Genomic DNA, 27660 nt, shown 5'->3' on the forward strand with positions numbered 1-27660 from the left:
TCTGGCATGCTTAAATGCAAACACCACTGTGCCTCTAATTTATTTCCGAATTGACGTACATATAACCTAAATATGGTTGAATAGATGTGTAAATGACATATGACATCAAATTACATGATTTCTTATGTAAAGACAATTGACGTGAATATAAACTAAAATTAGATGTAACATGACATATGTCTATTGTGGTCCCATTCCATTACCAAATGGTCGTCTAAAAAACCAGAGAAAGACGAATTAACAATGTAAATGACATATGATGAACGGAATAACCCAAAAATAGATAAATCACTCGTGAAAATGATAGATAACCTGCAGAATAACCTTAAAATGAGCAATTTAACTGTATAAATAGCAGTTGGCGTGCAGAATAACCTAAAAACAGGCTAATAGACCGTGTAAATGATATTTGACGTACAGAATAATCTTTAACTACGCGATTTTAAATATCTATTAAAATAACTAACTGTGTAAATGACAGTTGACGTACGAAATAACCTAAAAGTAAACAATTTAACTTTATAAATGACAGTTCAGGTACCTAACCTAACCTAAAAATAAGTTTATAGACCATGTAAATGACATATGACGTACAGAATAACCTTAAACTTCGTGGTGTGATTACTTAAATGACAATTAACGTCCAAAATAGCTTATATAGACGAATTAATTATGTAAATAACAGTTGACGTACAGAAAGACGTTATATTGAGCGATTTAATTTCCTAAATGGCAATTGACATCCAAAATAACATGGATGAATTAACCATGTAAATGACAGTTGAAGTGCAGTATAACCTTTAAATGATCAACTTCTATGTATAAATGACAGTTGACGTACAGAATAAGCTAAAAATAGGTTTATGTTTCTAAATCTTCTTGATTTCAGGTCTCTTCTGTTTCAAAATTATCAAAAGATCTAAGAAATAAGAAAAATAGGTTTATAGACCGTGTAAATGACGTCTGACGTACAGAATGACCCTAAAATGATCACCTTCACTGTATAATGACAGTTGATGCACAGAATAACATAAAAATGAGTAATTTAATTCTATAAATGACACTTAACGCACAGAATAACAAAAATAAGCAATTTTATAAATGACAGTTGACGTACAGAATAACCTAAAAATAGGTTTATAGACCGTGTAAATGACCTCTCCAGTTGTAATTTGACAAAGTTACAGGTGTAAATGATAATAACTTGTCTTGGTATATTACCTTTTTGGTCGGGGGAAATATAGAAAAACTTTTCCCTCTATGTATAATTATGATCTGCCATCGTCTTGTGTTTCAAAATACCATTAACCATCCCTAAATCATGATCTTTCCTAATATGTGAAACATCAATTTTTCTTGGTATTTTCCTATATATTGTGAATTGAGAATTAAAAAAAAATGTTTTTATTTGTCATTTGGTATCCTTTTTGGTGTATACTCCATTTTTGGCAAGTGGTATTGTACAATTTTGGAAATACCGAAGGTTTTTGGAATAAAATACTGAGTATTAATTATGTTTATTACTTTTATCACATTTAACGAACAACAAAAAATGTTAACCTTGACGATGACGCTCAAAAGGTCAAGCAACAAACCCCGCGCCACCTCCATGGTTTAATAAGATTCAAATCTTTGGTCACAAACATACAAAAATAAATCCATTTTCTAACTTAGAAAAAAAAAATGATTCAGTAACCAATAAATTACTTATAAAATATATATATATACACACACGCTTATAAATATAAAATAATTTTTTATATATATATAAAAAAAATTGGACCCAAGATAAATAAATGTAAATATTTTAAGCGATGTTTTATACTTGAACCAAATTGTTGAAAATATTGGCGATTTTTTCTACGCTGCTCCCGGATAATATACTTTTGTGGTTGCCTTTTAGAGCCTCTATTGTTACCTTTTGAGTACAAACCTGTAAAGAAATTATTAAATCCTATATATTAGAGAAATTTCATTATTTTTATTATTTTATACAACAAATAACGATGTTGCCACGTGTAACTGTTTTTCTTTAGAATCGGGAAAGTTTCAGAAAAAATAATTTACCTCGAAATCGCTTGAATTTGATCGGATAACATTGGAGATGGCGGTGTTGCCAAATAAAATTTTATAACTCGAATTGAGGAATATGATTGATCGCTGTAAATATTCCAAATTCCTAGAAAGTCCTCCAGAAAAAATCATTTACTCAAAATTTGGGTTTATATGAAAACATGAAGTTGCCTTTGTTTTTTCCCTAGGATCGGGAAAGTTTGAATAATTGCTCAAGAAAAATCCATTCATCATAAATTCGGTTGAATGGAATCATCTTTTGTGAGAAAATACGAGAGATAACGGGGTTGCCACGTGTAGTTTTTGTCGTAGGATTGGGGAAATTTGAAAACATGGGCGATAGCGGAATTGCCACATTTAGTTTCTATCCGCAGGATCGGGAAAGTTCAAATACTTGCTTAAGAAAAATTCATTAGAATGGCAGAATCCATAAGAAATTGCAATGTTGCCACGAGTAATTGTCCTGGGATTGGGATGTTTGAAAATTACTCCATTCGAATTTATAGGAAACTATGATAGATAACAGAGTTGCCACATTTGGGTTTTCCCTCCTAGTATTTGGGAAATTTGAATAACTCTTCGAGAAAAATCAATTTACCTCAAATTCAGGTTTATGGAAAAACATAAGAGATAACGGAGTTGCCAAATTTAGTTTTTTTCCCTATGATCGGGAAGTTCAGATAATTTTATTTTAACTTCTTTAGAATTTAATCTTCTACGGGAAGATATAAGAGATGGCGATGTTGCCAAATGAATTCAATACCGCGAATGGAAAAATATAATTAATTGCTGTAAATATTCAAAATAGGGGTGATCTATTGTCGAAGGGTTGGAAAAGTATTACTAGTTTTGATGTAGAAACGTAATAGATAGCAATGTTGCCAAAATAATTTTCCTCGTGATCCGGAAAGTTGAAATGACCGCAAGAAAAAAATTCGCTACGAAAAACAAAAGATAGAGCTGATGCCAAACGTAATTTTTCCCGTAAGAATGCAAAAATATGAAAATTTCTTTGAAGAAACATTTAGATGGCAGTGTTGTCAAACCTAATTAACCACACGATTGAATGACTATGTACGATCGAAGAAAGACAAATAAATTCGACAATTTTTTCCGAAAACCATAACAGTGTTGCCGGATAGTTGTCCGAAACCTAGGAAGTTGCTAGTTTAAGAGAAAATTTATCTATTGAAAATTTGTTCATGGAAAAAGCTAAAAGATAGCGGTGTTGCCGAATCTAGTTTATGCAAATCCGGGGAAAGCCTTATAGAAACGAAAAAATAACAGAAATTTCAATAGTTGTTCGGGAAAATGTATCGAAACAGCATTGTTGCCAAGCATATTTTATCTCAGAGCCAAGGAAATGTCAGATTTACGACGTTGCCGGTCCTAGTTATCCTTAATATACCGGAAATTTGAATAATCGTTTAAAGAAACATTTCGGAGCCAAATTAAACGGAAATATCGATAAGACATGATATTTACCTCCGATAAACCGTAATCCTCACCCATTTGTACATAATTATCTATGGCTTTGAATAAAGTAACTTTTCCATTGAACTTTCCACTGGGTACGTATTTATCGGCCGCCGCCAATTTTCCATAGAAACTGGTAGCAGCTACTGCGATGTCTTCCGGCGAAAAAGGCGTAGCTCCGGACAATATATCAACCGTCCAAGCCAATCTCTCGTTCCACGATTTCAGTTCCATCATTTCTACGAATGCCTAAAAAAGAATCACGATAAAATACACCTAATAATGTTACGAACAAGTTCGCAAAATGGTTCCCTAAACCGACCCTGTCCAGCTACTGCGGAATTTTGAAATTTCGGCGAATTGTTTAGTAGAAGGCGGTTTATTTACAGTATTTCTTCTAACTAATTTCTAGGAAAGTCTATTTATTTATTCTGTTTCTTATAGAGTATTCCAGGCCGTTTTGATAATATTCGAGGAATCTACGTGAATATTCGTAAGAAAATTATAAATTGGGGATAAAAAAACGCATACGGCAGGGAAAAACAGAAATTGATAGATGGAATTATGTCAAACGTCAAAACTTCATCTAAAAAATCATAAATTTCGACTTTTATGAACGTATAGAAATGATACCGGTTAAATTAGTCTTCTTTTCACTTTAATTCGGCCTTGGTCTAAGATATTAAACAGTTAACGAATATTCGGAGTATTCTAGAGGAAAAAAATTATGAATCGGCGACAAAAACAAGGTACAAGACTTGGAAAAACAGAAATTGACAGATGGAATTACGAAAAACCTCAAAATATCTCAGAACAACAAAAATTTCGATTTCTATCAATGTAAAGCAACATAACTGGTTCAATTATTCTTCTTTTCACAATAGCTTCCGCCTTTTTCCATAAGATTGTGTGGTTATCGAATATTCTGGTTATATTCGAAGAATCTACGAGAATATTCGGAATTGGTCAAAAGAAACGTCAACGTCAAGAGAATATGGCTATTGACGGGTGAAATTGTCAAAATTTTTAATACAAAATTTTAAATATCGATTTTTATCCGTACTTTGCCGATTACTATATAGGTTAGTTCTTCTCTTCTGTAATTTGGCCTTTTTCGATACGTTAACGCAGTTAGCGAATATTTCGGAATACCCACAAGAATATGACGGAATTTCTAGTAAAAAAAATGACAACCCACCTTTTGTTGATCGATTTCCTTAAACTGCATTATAAAATAGATCAAAACTTCGGATTGTTCCGCCGACGTATTACCTTGAATCTTCGTATTTTTCGCTTTCCCCGTATGAGTAGCGACGTAAGAATGCGAACCGTCCACCAAAAACAAATCGACTTTCTCCTTATTCCTCTCCAAATAAATTCCCATTTCGATAGCGACGCACGCGCCGAAAGAATAACCGATTATAGTATAGGGACCTTTAGGTCGAACCGTCTTAATTTGACTAATGTAATATTTCGCCAAATCGCCGATAGATGTCAAAGGAGTCGAAGCGGTACACTGTAAACCGTATACCGGTACTTTGATATTCTTAGCTAGATCTTCCAATGCGGTAACCACCCCTTCTATGGGATGTACCACAAACACCGGCGGTAATTTTTCGTCTCTACTATTCATTTGTACCAAATTCTTTTTCGGCATTATATCAGTCGATGTATCGAAATTAACGTTGTTATCTTGTACTACGGTTACCGGTTCGGTTAAACCGCCACCGTCGCCGAGTTCGATTAATCTACCGAAGGTTAGAGCTCGTATTTCTTGCGCGTTTAGCACCAGATCGTAATTCCTTTCCAAAGTTTGTTTAATCTCGGCCCCCATGAGGGAATCCATACCCAAATCGGCTAAAGTAGCCGAAGGAGTTACCGTAGTCGAATCTTTGATTCCTAGTATGTTAGCTACGGCGTCGGTTAAACTGATTTGATTAGTATTCGATCCTCCTTTACGTTTATCCGCCAATACCATACTGGCGACCACGGAATGGGGTTGTTGCAACAAAATATCCATCGTAGCTAAACACGACGACATTCTTTGCGGTAAAGTACCGCCGACCTCGGTGTCGTTACCTCCCATTGTTTCGATTACGAGACCGACGTCACCTATGGCTCCCCATTGGATCGCGGTACCGGGTAAACCGTCGTTTTGTCTCTCTTCGCATATACGTTCCATAGCCGAATTGGCTAAACCGTAATTAGCCTGTCCGGCGTTACCTCGACCGCACGATATCGATGAAAAAGTAACGAAATAATCCAAATGCGGTGCCAAATCTCTCGACGCGACGTCCAACATTTTACTACCGTCAACTTTAGGTTTACTGACGGTTTTGAAATCGGAGGACGTTTGATTTTCCATCATGGCGTCGCGTAGCACGGCGGCTAAATTGAATATACCGCCGACGGGACCTAGTTCGTTAGCTTCGGTTAAAAGTTTTCTAGCGCCTTTGTCCGTTGTCGCATCCGAAGTCGATACTAAAACTTTTACACCTTTTTCTCTCCATCTTCTAATCGATAACGATTGATAACCGGTTCTGATACCGCTTCTCGATGTTAATACAACGTTTTTAGCGCCTCTAGTTATCAACCAATTGGTCAATTCCAATCCGAAACCGCCGAGGCCTCCTACTAAGACGTAACTCTTTTCCGGATCCATATAAGTCCTCGGTATGGCGCTTACCGTTTTAATAACCGGTCGCCGGATATCCCTACTTTCTTCTTCTCTTATTTGTAATAAAACTTTACCGATATGTTTACCGGAAGCCATATACCGGAAGGCTTGTTCGACTTGATTTTCGTTAAAAACGGTTTTCGGTAACGGCTTCACAGCGCCATTTTTGATACCTTCCGTTACCAAATCGAATACGAGTTTATTATCGGAACTGTTGGAATTGAATAGAGCGTCCAATAGTATACCGTGGAAAGTGGTATTTTTCAAAAATAAACTCATCCCCAACGGGGAATTGTTGGACAAATCGACTTTTCCGATTTCCAAGAATCTACCTCCTACCGCTAGGCATCGAATCGAAGCTTGAAGTTGGTTACCGGCTAGGGAATTCAATACGCAATCGACGCCTCTACCGTCGGTTTGAGTTAGAATCATCTGTTCGAAACTAGTATCGCGAGAATTGGCGATATGTTCGTCTTTCAATTGAGGGAAGGTCTTTTTCAAGAAATCTCGTTTGGCTTGGGTGCTGACCGTGGTAAATACGGTGCATCCCATATGGAGAGCGATGGCTATCGATGCTTGACCTACGCCACCCGTACCGGCGTGAATTAGTAGAGATTCGCCCGGTTTTAAACCGCCCCTAACGATGAGAGCGTAATAACTCTGAAAAAGAAGAAGAATTATTGAAATTATTATTGTCGATATTATAAAAATTTACCGTTCCGTAAACTACGGGTATTGTAGCTGCTTCTTCCAAGCTCCATTTTTCTGGTACTTCCCATAAAAATTCGGTTTTTGCTAAAACCGTCGTGGCTAAACTCTTGGCGGCTACCATACCCATTACACGTTTTCCGTCTGAATTTCGACCGGAAAATTCTAATCCTAGGATACAATCTTGTCCTGCTAAATCTCCGGGTAGGGCGTCCGGTGGTAGTTTACCGGTGGCGAGCATAATGTCGCGGAAGTTTAGGGGGGCGTAGTATACGTGGCATAATTCGGTATTAACTTCGTCGTTTCTGAAAATAAATTGTTTTTATAGACCGCATAACGGTGCATATGGAATATTTGCGCGAAAAGTTTGCAAAAAATACCACTACAATCCCCCGTATATTTCACGATCGTTCGCCAAAATCGTCTTTTTTCCAAATATCCCCCGTATATTTTCTCATTTCTATTATTATGATAAGTTCGTCGGCCGAAATAAACTTTGTTTTATCGATATACCTCGTATATTTTTTATTTTTTTATTATTTAGGCAAACGTGTCAATCAAAACCGCAACTTTTACTAATATCCCCCGTATATCTACTCATTTTTATTATTTGTTTAAATAATCAGCCAATATCGACTTTATTGCACTATTATCCCCTCGTATATTTTCCAATTATCATTTTTATGTTGAATTCTTCGACCGAATTCAACTTTATTTTATTAACATCCCTCGTATATTTTTCCTTTTTTTATTTTGGCAAACTTGTCAATCAAAATCGCCATTTTTTACTAACATCCCCCGTATATTTTCTCGTTTTCATTATTTTTTTGAACTAATCAGCAAAATATCGACTTTTTTGAACTAATATCCCTCGTAACTTTTCTTTCTTTAGTACAAACTGTCGCACCTTTAAAAACTGACTGAGCTACAACACGATGTTGTCACATAATTTTTTTTACTTTTTATTTAATAAAAATTCGTATTCACCGGAGTATTTTTACGCGAAAAATATACAGGGGCTATTAAAAAACATCTTTTCTATTACAAATAACCTCGTATAACTATCCTCGAATAAATAACCCATGACGTCATTTTCTAACTAGTATAAATTGACACCTTTAAATACTGATTAATCGACACAACGAGTGAATTACGCGAAAAATATACAGGGGCTATTAAAAAACGTCTTTTCGATTAAAAGTAAGCACGATTACACCGCGCCCACAATTTTCGCATAAATTTTTCGACAAATTATTATGAAACGAGTAATTTTTTCAAAAAAAAAAAAAAAAACTCACTTATAATATCCGAGTGGTCCTTCGATCCATCTCAAACTGGCCAAATCCCCTCTAGTGAGCGTATTGATATAAGCGTGTTCGACTTGCAATTTCCCGCTGTCACCGAAACATTCGAATACGATATGCCTGAACGAACCCCAAACCCGATTCCTCAAAACGTTATGTACCAAATCTTTGGCTAGTTGTTTTCCGTAAGCCTCGATGGTAAACTTCGGCGCATCGGTATCCTGAATAAAAATCGATCGAATACCACCCCCGCCGGCCTCCTGTTTCAAACAGTTTACCATGCCCACCAGACCGGCGAGTTTTTCACCTTGCGCGTACAAGTAAATCTTTCTAAGGTCGTTTTCGGCTAGTTTCATGGCGTCCTTCAGCGGTTCCACCCAATCGAAATTCTTCTCGGTTATGCGTATGACGGTGGCGTCTTCAGACACCGGAACCGGTCTACGTAACAACAGATATATCTTCATATCGGTCATCTGTTTGCCAATCAACTCCAAATCGGTTAATTTAGACATATCCAACGATCCTTTTAGTTCTTCCAAGAGGACGAATCCGCCGTTTTTCAGTGAAGCTACGGCGTTTTTCAGTATATCCATTTTGTTGTACATCAGAACGTCGCTGAGGACGACCAGGTGGACGTCTTGAGCTACGTTCGTCGTCGTAACATCCCTCAAAACATGTTTGATGTCGTTTAGATCCAAATTAGTCGTGTCTATAGGGGACGCGGTGACTACAGTCACCTCGGACGATAACATAGGTTCCGATTCGATGATGTTTTTGACTGTTGGCGCGAGAACCGATTCGATCGGTTTGTCGGTACCGATTTCGGTAACTTTGATCTTCATGGCGCCGTTGCTGTTTTCGATAACCGTTTGTATTAAAACCGTTAGAGCTTGTATTTGATTCTTTTCGGTATCTTCGATTAAAGTTTGGTTGTTTTCGTACGGGACGAATTGGTATTTTTCGATTTTAGGCGGCGGTTGGACTTGTTGGCGTCGCGGCGCTAAACTAGCTTTCAATCCGCGTAATTCCACCCCTCCAGATTTGATAACGCCGATGTTCCTGTACATATATACAGGTAAAAACGTTTTTACGCCATCTAAATGTTTCTTAGGATCGATTAAAACTCTCTGGATTCTCGTTGGTAAATAAAGTTCTTTGGTATTTTGTCCAAGTAGGGAAAATTGCAACATCGTATCGATAAAACTGATCCAGTTGTCGTCCCATTTGAGTTTTCCCGCCAAACCTCTATTATCCGATTCAGCGATACCTTTGAATATCCCCTCGTAATCGTAACCTCTCAATCGAAGTTCTTTGTAAATGTCAGCGGAAGTTAGGGGTAAGACGTCTTCTTCTTTTTTTACTACCGGTTCCGGTAAGTTCAATATTTCTTTGCTGACGTCATCTGGTACTGATATTTTGCCGGTTACGGCAACCGAGCCTCCTTCGCACAACTCGAATTCGCCGGTACCTTCGAATATGTTTATGAGAAATTTGACGGAGCCTTCTTTGGGCATTATGGTGGCCCTGTGGAACTGGACGTCTTCTAATATTACCGGAAGCTGTTCGAAATCTTCGTTTCGTAGTTTGGCGAACGTTTTCCATACCAGAGTCTGAAAAAAATTTATTTTCCCTATTTTTATCGTATTTTTTACGTAATTCAACTATATAATTTCATAAAAGTATTAAAAAATTACAAAATCTTTTGTTTTGCTGTAAAAAAAGTCTCGGTAATTACGTATTTAATAATAAAACATGGCAACGCTGTAAATTACTCTAAACATAACAGTTTATAGGTTAAGTTGTTAATTACATAAATAGAAGCAGATCGAAATCATCGTTTCGTAGTTTAGCGAACGTTTTCCATACGAAAGTTTGAAAAAATTAAATTTTTCTTATTTTTTTATCGTTTTTTTTACGTAATTCAACTATATAATTTCATAAAAGTATTAAAAAATTACAAAATTTTTTGTTTTGCTGTAAAAAAAGTCTCGTGATTAAGTATTCAATAATAAAACATGACAACGCTGTAAATTACTCTAAACATGACAGTTTATAGGTTAAGTTGTTAATTACATAAATAGAAGCAGATCGAAATCATCGTTTCGTAGTTTAGCGAACGTTTTCCATACGAAAGTTTGAAAAAATTAAATTTTTCTTATTTTTTTATCGTTTTTTTACGTAATTCAACTATATAATTTCATAAAATTATTAAAAAATTACAAAATCTGTTGTTTTGCTGTAAAAAAAGTCTCGTGATTAAGTATTCAATAATAAAACATGGCAACGCTGTAAATTACTCTAAACATGCCAGTTTATAGGTTAAGTTGTTAATTACATAAATAGAAAATATTCGTAATTGACATTGACATAAACATTATTTCAATAAGATTTCATGTTTTTTTTTTATAAATATACATTACATAGTTAGATACGAGTGTAATTAACGACTAACTTATATGAAAAATGTCCAATAGATAATCAATTCACTTCCTACTATGCAAATTGTATTATAAACTACGTACGAGTTTTATACGAAAAGTTTCCGACGTGGTTGTACCGGCTTGACTTAGCACGAGCATTCACAATAGCTCCAACTACCAGCAATATTATCAAAAAAAGTTCCCCAATTGTAGTGGACGATATTAAATAATAATAATAATAATTAATTTGTTTGTTTTACCAACAGGATAAAACACATCCTCATACTTCGGTTAAAATTCACGAATAGGTTACCATCCACTGTATTCACCAGATTTGAGCCCCAGCGACTTTTTCCTCTTACCCAACCTCGAAATCGCACACAGGATAGACCAGACTAGATCGTTATCGCTTACATAAACGAATATTTTGAAAAGAAAATTATCAAAAAATATTAATTAAAGCTTGAAAGGGTTGAGACTATCGATGGAGAAAAATATATAAACTTATAATGGAATTTTGTTGAAAAATAAAAATTACTAGCCAAAAATAATGTCTTGTTTCTTTGTTGGGTTGGAGCTTTTCATACAACCCTTGTAAAGTACAACAAAAACGTACCAACAAATGTCGATACGAATATGTACGAGGATGGCCCCAGAATAAGTTTGAATTGCTATCTCACGCATCCTATTCGCCAGATTTAACCCCTTCAGATTATTTTATGTTCCCAAACTTGAAAAAATGGCTCGGTGGTCGAAAATTTTTCAACAATATGAAGAGGTAATGTCGGTAGTTGAGAAGATAGACGATTCTTATTATAAAAAGGGTATTGAACTTATTGAAAACACTGGGAAAAGTATATGGAGCTAAAGGGGGATATTTTTTTCCATAATTTTTGTGTTTTTTTTTGTTGAGACAGGTACTTCTGGAACCATCCTCGTATGAATCCGAAACTAAATAAAAATCAACTTTATGGGACTTTCAATCCATCAGCTCTTCCACATCAGTTTTTGTAGTTAAATACGGCATAATCTTTTGTTATTTTTTTATTTTCGAGGAATTTTTCACTTCTAGTAAAAATAGAACCAATATACCATAAAGCTGGTACGCCACCCCGGTACTTCTTGGACCACCCTCGTAGTTCTATTCCTCTTTAACGAAATATTTTTCTTCATCCACACTTGTATATTTTTCTTGTAATAGTATGAAGTTTATTTAAACATGAAACGAGATTTCGAATTATTTATCAAACAAGTATCCAACGAATTCACGTAATACATAGAATTTTTAAGAAAAAACATTCCGTTGAAAATATAGTTAGGATACTAGAGAAATTAATGAACTGAACTGAAATTTGTTTTTCAATAAATTTCGGTGCTTAAAATCTAATTATACTCACCTCCACTCCCGATATCAATTTCACTGAATATAAACAATCAAAATAGTTATTGACAAACTGTAATCACAATGTTTTGAATACTAAAAGCATCATTTTTTTTTGTAAATTAGTCACTTCAACACTAATAACTTATTGTAATATTATATATATATTATTGTAATAATATCGAAATTACAGTGAGTAAATATTAAATCACCTAACCTATAACTTTATAATCACAATGTTTACACCACGTTTTACCTTTCAAATTACTACACACTACCTTTTATGAGGTAAATATTATGTTTACATATATATTATATTTTCTTTGTTTTTTTATAGATATGAAATATTTTCGGTTACTTAGTTTTCATAATACTCTAATATTTACTTTCGTAACGACGAAATTACAAACGATGTGTTGTTTAGGTTATGACTGCCATATTGGATTTCAAAATTTGCCGTGTTGTCACGTTTAGTTTTAATTAAGGTATTTCAGAACGAGTTTTTGTCATTTTTATCAATATAAGATATATATTGAATGGGTTTTTCAAAAAAAAAATATCTAATTATTTCTATATTTGTGATTAAATTAACTATTATCACTCAAATTCATAATAATTAGAAATGATCGTCATCTATTATTTTCATTTGATAGGAAGTGCTGTTTACGTTACTACTTCAATACTGACTTTAAGAAGATACTATGTTGCCACGTTTAGTTCTATTTCAGATATTCCAAATAGAATTTTTATCATTTTCATTTATATATATTTAATGGCGTTTTTTGAAGTTTGAAAAATAATCATTTCATTATTTGTAACTAAATTAACAATGAATTATATTAATTAATAATAATTGTTAGAAAGTATCCTCTTCCATTCTCTATATTTAATAGAATATGCTGTTTACGTTACAACAGTCAGATTGAATTTAATAATATACTATGTTGCCACGTTTAGTTTTATTTCAGATATTCCAAATGGAAGTTTTATGTTTAAAATTTGAAAAAATATTTAACTATAAACTCTTTTAAATAATAATAATTCATTACAAATATACAAAAAATAAAAAAAAATTGTCAGAATTCTATATTTCAATATCAAGTTGATAAATGCTTCATTTGAAACGGAGAAAAAAATCATTGGGATATAAATCTGGCCACTTGATCGCACAAAGCGAAAAAATAATTTTATTATAATGATTTTCCAAATAATTTATTGAGAGCAGAAAAATCGTTATGCTGGAACACAATCTCATCAGAGTTAACAGGAAAACGAAGAATTTTGGAAATAACATAATTTAGAAATATTTTTGAATATTTACTTCTTATTTTTTCCATAAACTCTCATGGAGTTCGGTCCAAACGTGTTCAATTTCCATAATATTCTCGGAAAATTGAATAAAAATCAGGTTTTAACAGTAGAAAAAACATTTAATCTTTTTTTGTCGAATTTTTTTGAAGATCACGTAAAGATTTTTATTTTATTTTTTAATATTCCCATTCATATTGTACAAAATGGCCTATCTTATTTTTTAATAGTTACCACCTAAAAGGACATTTCGATATACGAGGTACGGTTATTAAGTAACGAGACTAGCGCTGCAACAGTCTGAAGGTTACTCTTTCGGATGTGATATCTGTCGTGTATGAAGACAAACCAGTATAGCCGTCGCCTAGGCTGGTATATTTTGTTGTTTCGACGTAAATTTCACACGAAACTTTGAAAAACTTATCGGAACAAGTGTATGGCAGTGTTTTTGAGTGGTTTAAACGTTTTCAAGATGGCCGAAAAGACGTTAAAGATGATTAAAGTTCGGGCCTCTCTTCTACGTCAAAAACGTATGAAAATATCGAAAAAAGTCCGTAATCTTGATCGATATGACCGTTGTCGGTGCGATTGCTGAATCTACAAGCCCAAATATTGACATATGTTCATTCCTCACTGTCCATCAAGAAGTTCCTAGTCAAATACTAAATCCGAATGTTAGGCCGTCCACCTTTTTCGCCGGATCTTGCACCGTGCGACTTCTACTTCTTTCCTAAAGTCAAATCTGCATTAAAAGTAACAAGATTCGAGTCTAGTGAAGTTGTGAAAGAACAAACGGCGCGTGTACCGAAGCAATTGACTTGTACTGTTTCGAATAATGGAAGACCGTCCACCTTTTTCGCCGGATCTTGCACCGTGCGACTTCTACTTCTTTCCTAAAGTCAAATCTGCATTAAAAGTAACAAGATTCGAGTCTAGTGAAGTTGTGAAAGAACAAACGGCGCGTGTACCGAAGCAATTGACTTGTACTGTTTCGAATAATGGAAGACCGTCCACCTTTTCGCCGGATCTTGCACCGTGAGACTTGTACCTCTTTTCTAAAAGCAAATCCGCATTAAAAGTAACAAAATTCGAGTCTGGTGAAGTTGTGAAAGAACAAACGGCGCCTGTACCGAAGCAATTGACTTGTATTGTTTCGAATAATGGAAGACCGTCCACCTTTTCGCCGGATCTTGCACCGTGAGACTTGTACCTCTTTTCTAAAAGCAAATCCGCATTAAAAGTAACAAAATTCGAGTCTGGTGAAGTTGTGAAAGAACAAACGGCGCGTGTACCGAAGCAATTGACTTGTACTGTTTCGAATAATGGAAGACCGTCCACCTTTTCGCCGGATCTTGCACCGTGAGACTTGTACCTCTTTTCTAAAAGCAAATCCGCATTAAAAGTAACAAAATTCGAGTCTGGTGAAGTTGTGAAAGAACAAACGGCGCCTGTACCGAAGCAATTGACTTGTATTGTTTCGAATAATGGAAGACCGTCCACCTTTTCGCCGGATCTTGCACCGTGAGACTTGTACCTCTTTTCTAAAAGCAAATCCGCATTAAAAGTAACAAAATTCGAGTCTGGTGAAGTTGTGAAAGAACAAACGGCGCGTGTACCGAAGCAATTGACTTGTATTGTTTCGAATAATGGAAGACCGTCCACCTTTTCGCCGGATCTTGCACCGTGAGACTTGTACCTCTTTTCTAAAAGCAAATCCGCATTAAAAGTAACAAAATTCGAGTCTGGTGAAGTTGTGAAAGAACAAACGGCGCGTGTACCGAAGCAATTGACTTGTACTGTTTCGAATAATGGAAGACCGTCCACCTTTTCGCCGGATCTTGCACCGTGAGACTTGTACCTCTTTTCTAAAAGCAAATCCGCATTAAAAGTAACAAAATTCGAGTCTGGTGAAGTTGTGAAAGAACAAACGGCGCGTGTACCGAAGCAATTGACTTGTATTGTTTCGAATAATGGAAGACCGTCCACCTTTTTCGCCGGATCTTGCACCGTGCGACTTCTACTTCTTTCCTAAAGTCAAATCTGCATTAAAAGTAACAAGATTCGAGTCTAGTGAAGTTGTGAAAGAACAAACGGCGCGTGTACCGAAGCAATTGACTTGTACTGTTTCGAATAATGGAAGACCGTCCACCTTTTCGCCGGATCTTGCACCGTGAGACTTGTACCTCTTTTCTAAAAGCAAATCCGCATTAAAAGTAACAAAATTCGAGTCTGGTGAAGTTGTGAAAGAACAAACGGCGCGTGTACCGAAGCAATTGACTTGTAATGTTTCGAATAATGGAAGACCGTCCACCTTTTCGCCGGATCTTCCACCGTGAGACTTGTATCTCTTTTCTAAAAGCAAATCCGCATTAAAAGTAACAAAATTCGAGTCTGGTGAAGTTGTGAAAGAACAAACGGCGCGTGTACCGAAGCAATTGACTTGTATTGTTTCGAATAATGGAAGACCGTCCACCTTTTCGCCGGATCTTGCACCGTGAGACTTGTACCTCTTTTCTAAAAGCAAATCCGCATTAAAAGTAACAAAATTCGAGTCTGTTGAAGTTGTGAAAGAACAAACGGCGCGTGTACCGAAGCAATTGACTTCTTGCACTGTTTCGAATGGATAATATCAAAATAAGATAATATATATCACCAATCTCGTTATTTAATTGCCACATCCCGCATTCTCAGTGTTTAAAGTACACCAACACTCACAATAAGAAAAACTTACCAAATATCCAGTAGCTGGGAACAAAACTCGACCGTCAATGGTATGTCCAGCGAGATACTCGTCGCTTTCCTTACTAAGATCAATATCGACCACCAATTCTCCGGATCTAGACCCTTTACCACTGAAATTAGCCACGGCCCATTCTATAGAATGATCCCATTCGACCATTGAATTTATCATGGGGGTACCTTTACCGACAGGATAGCTAACAGGATGGTATAAATTACCGAAGCGCGGTTGCGCTCCTGACGCATAAATCCTATATAAAAGGAAAAAAAAATATATAGTGACACGTACGACGTTTGATACCAAAACTCACTTTCCAAGAGCAGTTAACAGAAATTCCAAATTATCGGCGTGTCCCCGTTTAACTAGACTGATATTAGTCGTCTTAGGTCCGAGCGATCTCTTCAGAATTGCCTGCAGAAGACCCGTCGGGGCGATTTCTATGGTAATAGCATTCTCGGGAACGTGTTTCAACGCCTCGTGGAACAAAACCGGCGATAATAAATTATTGACGTGGTATGCCGCCGAACTTTGTAGAGCTAACGGCGTACCCCAAGCGGATTCCGGAATAGAAGAAGAAATCCATCTCGGTGATCTCGGTTTCGGATTAGGTATGATACTTTCTAGTGCTTTCCTTAATCTCGGACCCGCATCGGCGATGTATTTACTGTGAAAAGCCGTTCCGGCCGAATTAACCACTTTGGCGAAGATACCTTCGGCTTGTAGTTGTTCTACGAATTTGGCGACCGTTTCTACGGGTCCCGATATGGTGACGTTGTCTTCGCCGTTGTGGCAAGCTGGGAATATATCGGGAGGACAACGTTTCTTAGCGTCCTCCCAGGTTAAGCCCACGGCGGCCATCGCGCCGTGAGGTAAATTGCTTTCCATGATGGCGCGACCTCTGGAGTAAGCTGCCAGAATTGCTTGTTCTATGCTGAATGTACCGTCGGCGTAAGCGCATCCTATAATCCCAAAAATAGTAGTTCATTACGCAGGCATTTAATATAGATGGAGGCATTTAAAGATATTGAAATTCGTGATTTAGTAATGAACAGTAATAAGACTAAACAAGACTGGGAGAAGAAGTAGTAGAGAAATGCCGCAAGGAGAAGTGATATCTCCAATAGCGATTCTAAAAACCATAGATTTCGGTTAGAGACCCACGAGCAATCGATATTACGAAAAAGTCCGAACTAATTCTGTCCATAAGACAATATAAGATACGTTGTGAGGTCCATCGGTTATTAGCCTGACATAGAAAAAAAAATCGTGGATAAAACAAAACTTCTTCTTCTTCTTCAAGTACCATATAGTTCGCAGCGTGTATGGTGCACCCAGAATGCCACAGCAGTCTCTTATATTCCGTAGTCAGGAAAGTAGTTTACTTCCTCTCCGTCAGTATGAGCTTGAGAGTTGAATATCTCGGTCCTCACAGGGCTATTTTCAATATCTCCACACACTTTTTAGAATGTCTGCCTAAAGTTTCTACGTTATTATAGAAAATATGATGAATACACAGCCCGATTCTTGAGTTCAGAGTCATCGGATCCTCTAATGACGCCTCTTGGTTCAAATTTCGCATCTTGAGACCTCCAACTACAATTTTTCGATTGTAAGTCTACAGAAGCCTCATATATGCCAATTTTGGACTTAACAACCTTGAGTTACTCGTAAATTTAACGATTTTTCAATGCAAATCCAAAATGATTGTGCAAAATGTATCAAAATAAAGGATTTCTACAATTCACCTCTGAAATAATTTCGAAAATGTATTCCGCCGTTTTTCAAATGAGGAAACAACTACTTTCCTGGCTAATGCTTCGAAGAATATTGAATTACAACTCCCCTGAATAGCGTTGGCTCGCAATTACAAGGAGAGGGTGTAACTACTGTCCAGTTTCGACGTTATTACGTCTCATCAGAGCAGTTTAACACCCCTCAAACGGGTTAGGGACCCGAACTTAAGACAACGTCAAAAAGCGTCACATTTGGTACATGTATCAAAACAAAGGATTTCTACTATTCACCTTTGAAATAATTTCGAAATGTATTCAGCCGTTCTTCAAATGAGAAAACAACTACTTTCCTGGCTAATGCCTCGACGGATATTAAATTACAACCCCTCTGAAGAGCATGATGTAAATCGACCTTTTTGTCGATATAATCATCCCCATAGGCTAGCAATTGCAAGGACAGGGTGCAACTACTGACTAGTTTCGACTTTATTACGTCTCATCAGAGCAGTTTAACACTTCTGGTTCGAGCTTGAGATCCGAACTGAAGACAACGTCAAAAAGCGTCGCATTTGGTACATGTAGTTAAACATTTCCTAAAGAACGCTAAACGGCGCCATCCTCACTTCTAACTGCGAACCATTGGTCAGGTAGAAATCTAGCGTAGTCGCCGATAATAGATTTCGATGGTGAATGAACGCAAAATGTATCAAAATAAACGATTTCTACTCTGAAATTCAATACTTCGAACATTTATTCCGCCGTTCTTCAAAGGGGAAAACAACTACTTTCCTGGCTTACAATTTTAGGCTCCAAAACCTTCAACTAAGCCCCACTTTTTCGAATCAAAGTCACTAAGATGACGTCTATATGTCCCAATTTTACGTCTCAAGCCTCCAATTTAACAATTTTCCTTGCTAAAGTTGACAGAATAAGCCTCATATATCCCATTTTCGGAGTTTCAAGCCTCAATTCAATAATTTTTCGTAGTCAAATCAATAAATGCCTCATATAACCTAATAGCGGACCTAAGCGTTAGAATTTTACAAATTTACTCGGCTTTCCCAATAAAAACTAGCAGGACGAGACCAGATCAGGGCTATATGGTGGGTATTCAAATTCTGTTCAACCACATTCGTGTCCAGTAGCTTTGGAAAGCGAAGCAGTGAAGCCTGGAGCATTGTGTCATGAAGCAAACGAACACCTCGGCTGATTTTCCCGCGCCTTTTTTCGAACATTTTTTGAAGCCCTCGCCGTAGTAAGTCAAAATCATCCGCTGGTTGCATTTGATTCCTCAGTCAATCGTCTCAAAATATTACAGCCATCACTTTCCGATGCCACTCCAAGGAATCATATGAAGTGGAAGGGAACTTCGAGACGGGTGGGTCAAGAGGAGAGGACGCCGATGAGACTGTAGCAGAAAAACCATCCGGAGCGATTGGACCACCGATCGACGAAGATAAAACAAAAAAAAACTCACGAAACACTCAATCCAGAAGACCATTCGAATAATCATTAGATATTGGCGCAAGATTCCAAAAATGGGGGTGATAACACGAACAACTATCGCAAAAGTTGTAACGGAGAAGATGACCGAGCGTCTTATCAACCTTTGAAGAAATACCACAGTTGGAAATTCAAAAATTAATGGGGAAAATATGGGAGGGCGGTAATATTGTCAACTAAATTTCCCGATCTTATACGACAAAGGGTAATTGCAATGGATCTTAAGCCTACGAGTGAACCGCGACGAATTTCGCTGGTACTAATCCAAGCTAACGGATTTTACGTACCTACTTCACCGACTGAATGTCCGACGATGATATCGGGTTCGATTCCCAACATTTTCAAAACGTCCGTTAGGGCTACTTGCATCGCAGCTATCGAAACGAACGAATTCAAAACGTTATCGAACGTAGCATCCGTTCCCGTAATGATGATCTCTTCCAAATTAATACCGTGCGGTTTCAAAGCATCCGAACATCTCTTGATAGAATTCTCGAAAATTTCCAATCGCATTAAATCTTTCGCCATACCGGACCATTGCGAACCCATACCGCTGAATACGTAAACGATCGGTCGGTTATCTCCTTGCATTTGGACGACTTCTTTAACCGCTTTATCTTGTAAAACGGCGTAACCTCTGTAATAATGACCGTTGATGTTTCTGCTGTGTATATCGTCGATGAGAGCGAGGAATTCTTCGTCGTTTTTATATTCTTCGATTCTATTCAAGAAATTCGTTATGGCTTGTTCGGTTCTACCGGAAACGCCGACCACTCTGGGTACTTCGCCGACGGGCCAGGTAGTTTTAGGTTTCGGATTCGATTTGAGGACGACGTGCGCGTTAGCGCCGCCGAAACCGAACGAATTGACAGCTATAATCCCTCCGTTCCAAGGTTCGTTCTTCGATACGATTTTAAGTCGACCGTCGTTAAGCGCCGGTATGTCCTTGTTCGGCGATTCGAAATGCAAATTTTGCGGTATCATCCCCGATTCCATGGCTATGACGATTTTGGCTAAAGAGCATAAACCGGACGCCGGTTCGGCGTGTCCCATGTTACTTTTAACCGAACCTATCAGTAGAGGATCAGTACGATTCTTGCAGAAGAAATCCGCGATAGAATTCACTTCTTGGGGGTCTCCTACTTTAGTCCCAGTGCCGTGAGCTTCGATGTACGATACTTCTTGTGGTTGAACGCCGATTTCTTCGTAAACTTCTCGGATTAGTTTATTCTGCATGGAACCGGAAGGGAAGGTGATACCTTGTTCTTTATTACCGTCCGTGTTCGTTTTAGCGCCTAATACGGTGGCGTATACTCTTTTGGCCGAACTGACTTTCTGTAAAAGTACTACCACAGCTGCTTCCGATCTCACGTAACCGTTTCCCGACGCATCGAAAGCTTTACACATACCTTGAGGACTCAACATACCGAGCCGGTGAAATTGTAACGAAGAAGTCGGTTTTAGTAGGAGATTTACTCCGCCGACTATTGCCGAATCGCATTGTCCTGTTTTAATGGCGGTAATTGCTTGTTGGAACGCGATTAAACTGCTGGAACACGCGGTATCAATCGCGTAACTCGGTCCGCTAAAGTCGAAAGTGTAAGACACTCTATTTGGAAACATGGCTCTGCAACAACCAGTTAAACCGTAACCGTTTATTTTGTCCGGGTCTTGCGTCCAATATTCCGACGATTCGCTATCGGATACTCCTATAAATACCCCCGTCTTCGTACCTTTCATCTCGCCGGGGTTCATACCCGCGTCCACTATAGCTTCGTACGTTAATTCCAACAACATACGAAGTTGCGGATCCATAACGTGCGCCTGTTTGGCGTGCACTCCGAAAAACGTCGCGTCGAAATACTGCAAGTTTTTCAATTTGCCGCTTCTAGTTGGTAGACCGTATAAACCGGACGGCCATCTTCTGGCGTCGTCGGTGACGAGATCGACGCCGTCGAAGAGTTGTTGCTTGAACTCTTCGATCGAACTACTTTCCGGTAATCGTCCTGATATACCGGTGATAGCGATATCGTCACTGAAGCTGTTGCCTACGTGGCGTTCGGTTTCCGGAGCTCTGGCGGGCATTTTGAAAGTGTTTATATCTGAAAAAAAAAAAGAATAAAATCGAATAAGCTCAAGGAAACAACTTCTATTCGCTAGACAGCCCGGATGGGTATGAGACAAGCTAAGGCAAACATACGAGCGCGACACGGTCATCTAAGACACCATCTTCATGTTAACTGAACACCACGTGCCCGCTAACACCTTCTAGGTTTATATACTTCGTAGTTCATAGGTGTGGGCGGCCGTTAAAGCCGTTGAGCACATAGGCCTTTAGATACGCCCGTCGTGCCCCACTTGACGTTACCAAAGTCCGTGTCCTTTGAGAAACCGATTAGATGCTTTGGCTTCAACCCTTCGTTAGGCAGGTCATGGGGTTTGTCCAGGTGTTTAAACCGCGTCCGTAGTCTGCAGTTCCGTCCTCCTCCATGCATCTGCGGCACTCCGGATCGTCCGTGATGTGCAGGTGACGTCTTAGATGACAATGTCCGGTCACTAGTCTGATTTCGCGCTTTTTGCTCGGACAACGACCTTCGGTAGATTTTTAATGAAGCAGTGTATATAATTTATAGGAAATGACGGTTTCTGTATCTATTATAATTTTAAATAAACTTTATAGTATTATACAAAAGGGAATGAACGTCGTTTAATGAACGAATGTAATGATACAATGGATAATTTCATTGGTTTTGATTATACAAAATTTGTCCATTAAGATGTGAATACGCCGTAGAAATCAACACGATTATTATGAATTACGTGGGTCTTGTTGAAAATAAACTTTTCATATCGCAACAACGTCTTCGTCTAGGTGAAAACTCACAAATTCTGATCCATAAATATCCACTCTGATATGAAAAATGAAGGGATAACATTTTAGTTAGATGTAGAAAAAAATTTACCGATTTCGTGGCTGAATACGCTTTTATCTCGAGCGGTTAACCAGTATCCACCCTTAACAATTCAAAAAAATCCTGGATTCCACATATATGTTGTATAAAGTAAGTGAGAGTCCTATTAGAGCTGAACAAAATATTCAAACACACTGTGCAGTACCCAACCAACAGATCAGTTCGACATAGTGCTGAACCGCCTGTTCCAAAACCTCCAAATCAAGCAAAAAGTTCTGTTTCTAGTCTAGAATTCGTTCGTAGTCAATCCGATAAAGTATCTCAAGAGACTAACCCAAGTTATAAACCGTTAAAAGAACCGCATTTTTTTATACTAAGTAATTTAAACGATTCAGTACGTGATTTGTCTAAAAAACAAGCTGTGCTTTTGGGGTCTAGATTAAACGACTGGAATTTACTTTCTCCTGGTACGAAAATTTATTATTTCCGACATCGTGACATCCTATACTGATCCTCCTCCTCCTCTTTCCATTATCCTCCAAAAGATAAAGTGACACCGTTTATATTTGATTCAGCAGTTGTTGCCTATGCTGTTCAACCTCTTCGGCACGATGTAGTCTCATATTTATCAAGGGTTTTGTTTGGTCCAGTTATCTAATTGGAGATCTGCATCTTGGACGTTTCCCTCCTACGAATAATCGTTCCATTGATCCTGATCTTCTAGCTACATGTCCCAGATACTGCAGATCATGCGGTTTATTCTGGTTAGCAGCCTTGTACGTGGACTAAATTCTTGTAATACGTTGGTTGGGTATTCTGTCCATGATACAGTTTTTATCTGCTTTGTTTAAAGTCCATGTTTCCGCTGCGTACGTTGCAATGGGGAAGATCAAGACATTAACTAGACGTGGCTTCGTTGTTTTCTATATTCTAGCCTGCTATTTCCGATGTTTGTGGAGATGATCGGTGTGTCGTCGGCCAACTGTAGTGATGAATTTATCTAATTTTGAATATGATCCAAGTCACTAGTTCATGTACTCTTCAAAAACTAGCTTAAAAGCAGTGTTGTTGGTTACACAAAATATTGCTCTTTCATCTGCGCATGGGACAGCAGAGACAGAAAAGTCACTACAGGAAGAAAGTATGGCCCAAGCGTAGATCACTCACTCCAGAGCAGAAGAATGTTAAAACTTTCACCACCGTTGTATATAAAGCACGGAAAAAAATGAGGCAGTGGTATCTCATACCTGAAAGAGCAATTTCCCAAACTCAGCGGAGCATACAAACTTTGAGGAAGAGCTGAATCATCTGGAAAAAGTCGCCTGGAAATGTTTTGTGAATGTTATCCAAAATTACCTGGGAACCAAAGGAAACAACCAAGAACTAATTCTGTGAACTATTTTAGAAACTGGAGCTAAAAAAAAGGTCTTTTATTGAGCAAAAAGGAACCCAATGAGACTAAATGGTAAGCTCATTGGAGACTATTCTGTGAAGTACTACCTGAAGATCATAGAGGAAACTCTTGACGGCCAGGAACCAAAGGAAACAACCAAGAACTAATTCTGTGAACTATTTTAGAAACTGGAGCTAAAAAAAAGGTCTTTTATTGAGCAAAAAGGAACCCAATGAGACTAAATGGTAAGCTCATTGGAGACTGTTCTGTGAAGTACTACCTGAAGATCATAGAGGAAACTCTTGACGGCCAGGAACCAAAAGAAACAACCAAGAACTAATTCTGTGAACTATTTTAGAAACTGGAGCTAAAAAAAAGGTCTTTTATTGAGCAAAAAGGAACCCAATGAGACTAAATGGTAAGCTCATTGGAGACTGTTCTGTGAAGTACTACCTGAAGATCATAGAGGAAACTCTTGACGGCCAGGAACCAAAGGAAACAACCAATAACTAATTCTGTGAACTATTTTAGAAACTGGAGCTAAAAAAAAGGTCTTTTATTGAGCAAAAAGGAACCCAATGAGGCTAAATGGTAAGCTCATTGGAGACTGTTCTGTGAAGTACTACCTGAAGATCATAGAGGAAACTCTTGACGGCCAGGAACCAAAGGAAACAACCAAGAACTAATTCTGTGAACTATTTTAGAAACTGGAGCTAAAAAAAAGGTCTTTTATTGAGCAAAAAGGAACCCAATGAGACTAAATGGTAAGCTCATTGGAGACTGTTCTGTGAAGTACTACCTGAAGATCATAGAGGAAACTCTTGACGGCCAGGAACCAAAGGAAACAACCAATAACTAATTCTGTGAACTATTTTAGAAACTGGAGCTAAAAAAAGATCCTTTATTGAGCAAAAAGGAACCCAATGAGACTAAATAGTAAGCTCATTGGAGACTGTTCTGTGAAGTACTACCTGAAGATCATAGAGGAAACTCTTGACGGCCAGGAACCAAAAGAAACAACCAAGAACTAATTCTGTGAACTATTTTAGAAACTGGAGCTAAAAAAAAGGTCTTTTATTGAGCAAAAAGGAACCCAATGAGACTAAATGGTAAGCTCATTGGAGACAGTTCGGTGAATTACTACCTGAGATCATAGAGGAAACTCTTGACGGCAAGGAACCAAATGAAACAACCAAGAAATATCAAATGATTCCTGAGAGAGGTTTAAGTTTTTCAAAGTTTCATAAACTGGTAACAAAAAATTATCTATGAAACTGAAGCTGAATCCCTTCCTTGGGATCCACCCTCTAATAAATGTTCTTTATGTTTGTTTTTTGTCCCCACTGCAAGTGGTGAGTTGATTTCTTGACGTAGATTTTGAAATAGGAATTTTTTTGACGACTTTTTCTGGTCATATCCTTTGATCCAATGAGGAGTTTATTGCTTCAGGATGATGTTAACCACGTATACCCGAACTGTACATACGGCTTAATAGGGATAAAGATGACGACTATGAGGTGGGGATTGGTCTTTAGGGTTAATTAACTTGTGATTATTTACAAAAAAATGTAATGTGAGGTCAAAAAAATACCCAGAAGATCATTTAATACGTCAATACGATATTCTCTTCCTAATTAACTGTTTTTGTGAGTGCATTTAGTTTGTGTTCCTCTAACTACACATCGAGATATTTTTAAAGCATGTTATCATGCTTAAGTGTGGTTGACTTAACAATATTTGAACCAGTTTGGACTCTATTCCCTGTTGAACTATAAAATTCCTCGGAATTCGAGAGATTTTTCAAAAAAATAAAAGTCTACCTGCTTGAAATAAAAAAATATAAAAATTTAAGTGGAATTTCTTCCGAAATAACTTTTAGTGCTATTTATTATCTCGGAAATTTGAAAACATTAAAAAAAACAACAATTTAATTTACATCAAACAAGGTGACATTGAACAATTTCTTTGATAACCCACCGTTTGCAAAAATTTTATCACGACGTTAAATTAATTACGCAATTAGAAACGTTTCGTACATTAAAAATTTTATCGCTAAGCTATTAAAAAAACATCGTGACTATAAATCAATCTTAAAAATGCATATTCACAACTTTATATTCAAATGTAAAAAGAAATAATCATAAAATGAAATAAATAATTATGTTGCCCCCTGTATATTCGATGAATTGAACGCATTTCAAACTATCGATTTATACAACAAGATGGCGTATCTGACATTATTCCCGCGTATTTGATCTTCAGATGTTTCAATGACGCAATTAAAATTATAAGAAATAAAATTTGATACTGATACGAAATTATTATGGTATTTCTATTTAAGTACTATCTTTTTTTCTCTATATCCTTCAACTTAACCTACAAAACGTAGTTAACCAGATTAGTTTGTTATCAAAATCGTGCAAATACATTGTCTAATAATTACTCATATTTGTTTATCAAATAAATCATTACACATACCCATTTTTTTTCACGTAACCAACGTTTTTTTTATCACCAAGCAGTTTTTTCAATGTTTACAATAGTCGAGTTTATTATAGACTAAACTCGTGTACTTGAGTGGTATCCCTTATTTATAAAACAAAAATTGATTCGCAATTACTATGTTACAGATGGTTTAGATAACGTATGTTACATCACCATTTAAAAAAAAACTACGAGACTATATAGTTTTCAAAAAAGATTAGATATCATATAATTACGCTGATTCAGGACATCCTACCTCATATAAATACAAAACAAAAAGGTGTTAAAGTCCGGCTCTGTGTTTTTATAAATCAATAATGTTTAGATAGTCGCTTTCTATCAGATATTAATGAATTTTTAATTATTTAATAAGTATTTTATTTCGGAAATGTTTTTTTTTAAATAATTATACTTCAATTTGTTCACAACGATCCTATGATACAAATTTATCCCCTAATGTAACGTTAAATAAGGAATTTTTGAAACCGAATTTAGACAAGAAAATTTCATTACTAATCTACCCCTGTATATTATATTGAATCAGAAGAAATGATTTTGTAATTAATTCACTTTGTATATATTAAAACGTAAAAATTTCGGTTTCGAAATATGTTTTGTTATAATTTTTTTGTTGTTTATTATTATTAATGTCAAATAATGTTTAATAACTTCTTAATAAAATAATCAATTTATTAATATAGAGAGTAATATGGTAAACCGAAATATTAAACGATTAATGATTATATAAATGTTCAAAACTAATTCAAATGTTATTTATCAAAAATATTATTAAAACACCCTCAACATAACCTAGATAGTAGTAACTTCTACCGGTTAAATTATAATAATTAAAATATGACAACTCACTTTAAATTGTAGAAGTAATCCTTGAAATCCCACGGGAATGAAAATATCACAAAATAATCTTGCACATTTAATAATTCAACAATTTTTCTGTATTTTAGTTACAAGTACCGCAAGCTCATACTCATTAAATGAACTGTAAAGAAATGCGCTTGGCATTTATTCGTCTACGATGGTGTATCGTTGTCAGACCATGCTTTTGGACCAATCGTCTGCCCGCGTGAAAGACTCATGGTTTTCAGATGCCGCGCACAAATTGGCGTTTTTCAGTCGATGATAGAGGTGTTGCGCTGCTGCCGGAGTCACGGAAATGCATCCGAAACAAAAGAAACAATATATATTTCGTCAGCTTATCGTTAACTAAAATCGTTCATATTACGTTCTCATGTATTATTAAGTAATTGTTAAGTATGATTTACGATCAAATTAAATGTAGTGTTTTAATATTTTTCATAAATATTTATATCGTTTTATATTGTTTGGAGTAGTTTTTATGAAACCGGCAACAGTGTATTGTTCGTTCCATGACGATGGCGCTTACAGACAAAAATTATTCACGAACTATGTCGTACAGAAGACACATATTACATAAATTATTCGACCTTGATATCAAATCCGCAAATAAGTCATGATAAATTTCATTACCTAATTTTAATTTTATTTTGGGACACTCGTAGATTCTAT

The 27660-nt window shown here is 36.6% G+C and overlaps 1 protein-coding gene across 1 annotated transcript; it reads right to left on the reverse strand.

The window, feature by feature from the left end:
• Positions 1-1505: 1505 nt before the first annotated feature.
• LOC130899006 (fatty acid synthase) lies at positions 1506-27308 on the reverse strand. The gene is made up of 9 exons (XM_057808659.1): positions 26980-27308; positions 19611-21425; positions 16398-17046; positions 16079-16337; positions 8233-9848; positions 6942-7239; positions 4748-6886; positions 3559-3798; positions 1506-1933 (listed from the first exon to the last, which is right to left on the reverse strand). Exons 2-9 carry the CDS (start codon positions 21406-21408, stop codon positions 1820-1822), a joined length of 7113 nt encoding a protein of 2370 aa, XP_057664642.1. The 5' UTR covers positions 21409-21425; positions 26980-27308; the 3' UTR covers positions 1506-1819.
• Positions 27309-27660: the final 352 nt, after the last annotated feature.

The sequence above is a fragment of the Diorhabda carinulata genome, chromosome 10 (assembly GCF_026250575.1).
Source record: "Diorhabda carinulata isolate Delta chromosome 10, icDioCari1.1, whole genome shotgun sequence".
Lineage (NCBI taxonomy): Eukaryota > Metazoa > Arthropoda > Insecta > Coleoptera > Chrysomelidae > Diorhabda > Diorhabda carinulata.

Excerpts from the sequence above, each read along its gene's own strand:
- LOC130899006 (XM_057808659.1), bottom strand. The coding sequence starts at position 21,408 with ATGCCCGCCAGAGCTCCGGAAACCGAACGCCACGTAGGCAACAGCTTC. Across the intron at positions 7,240-8,232 it reads GGACCACTCGGATATTATAA|AAACGACGAAGTTAATACCG; the intron begins GTGAGTTTTTTT and ends ATTTATTTTCAG. Across the intron at positions 6,887-6,941 it reads TACCCGTAGTTTACGGAACG|AGTTATTACGCTCTCATCGT; the intron begins GTAAATTTTTAT and ends CTTCTTTTTCAG.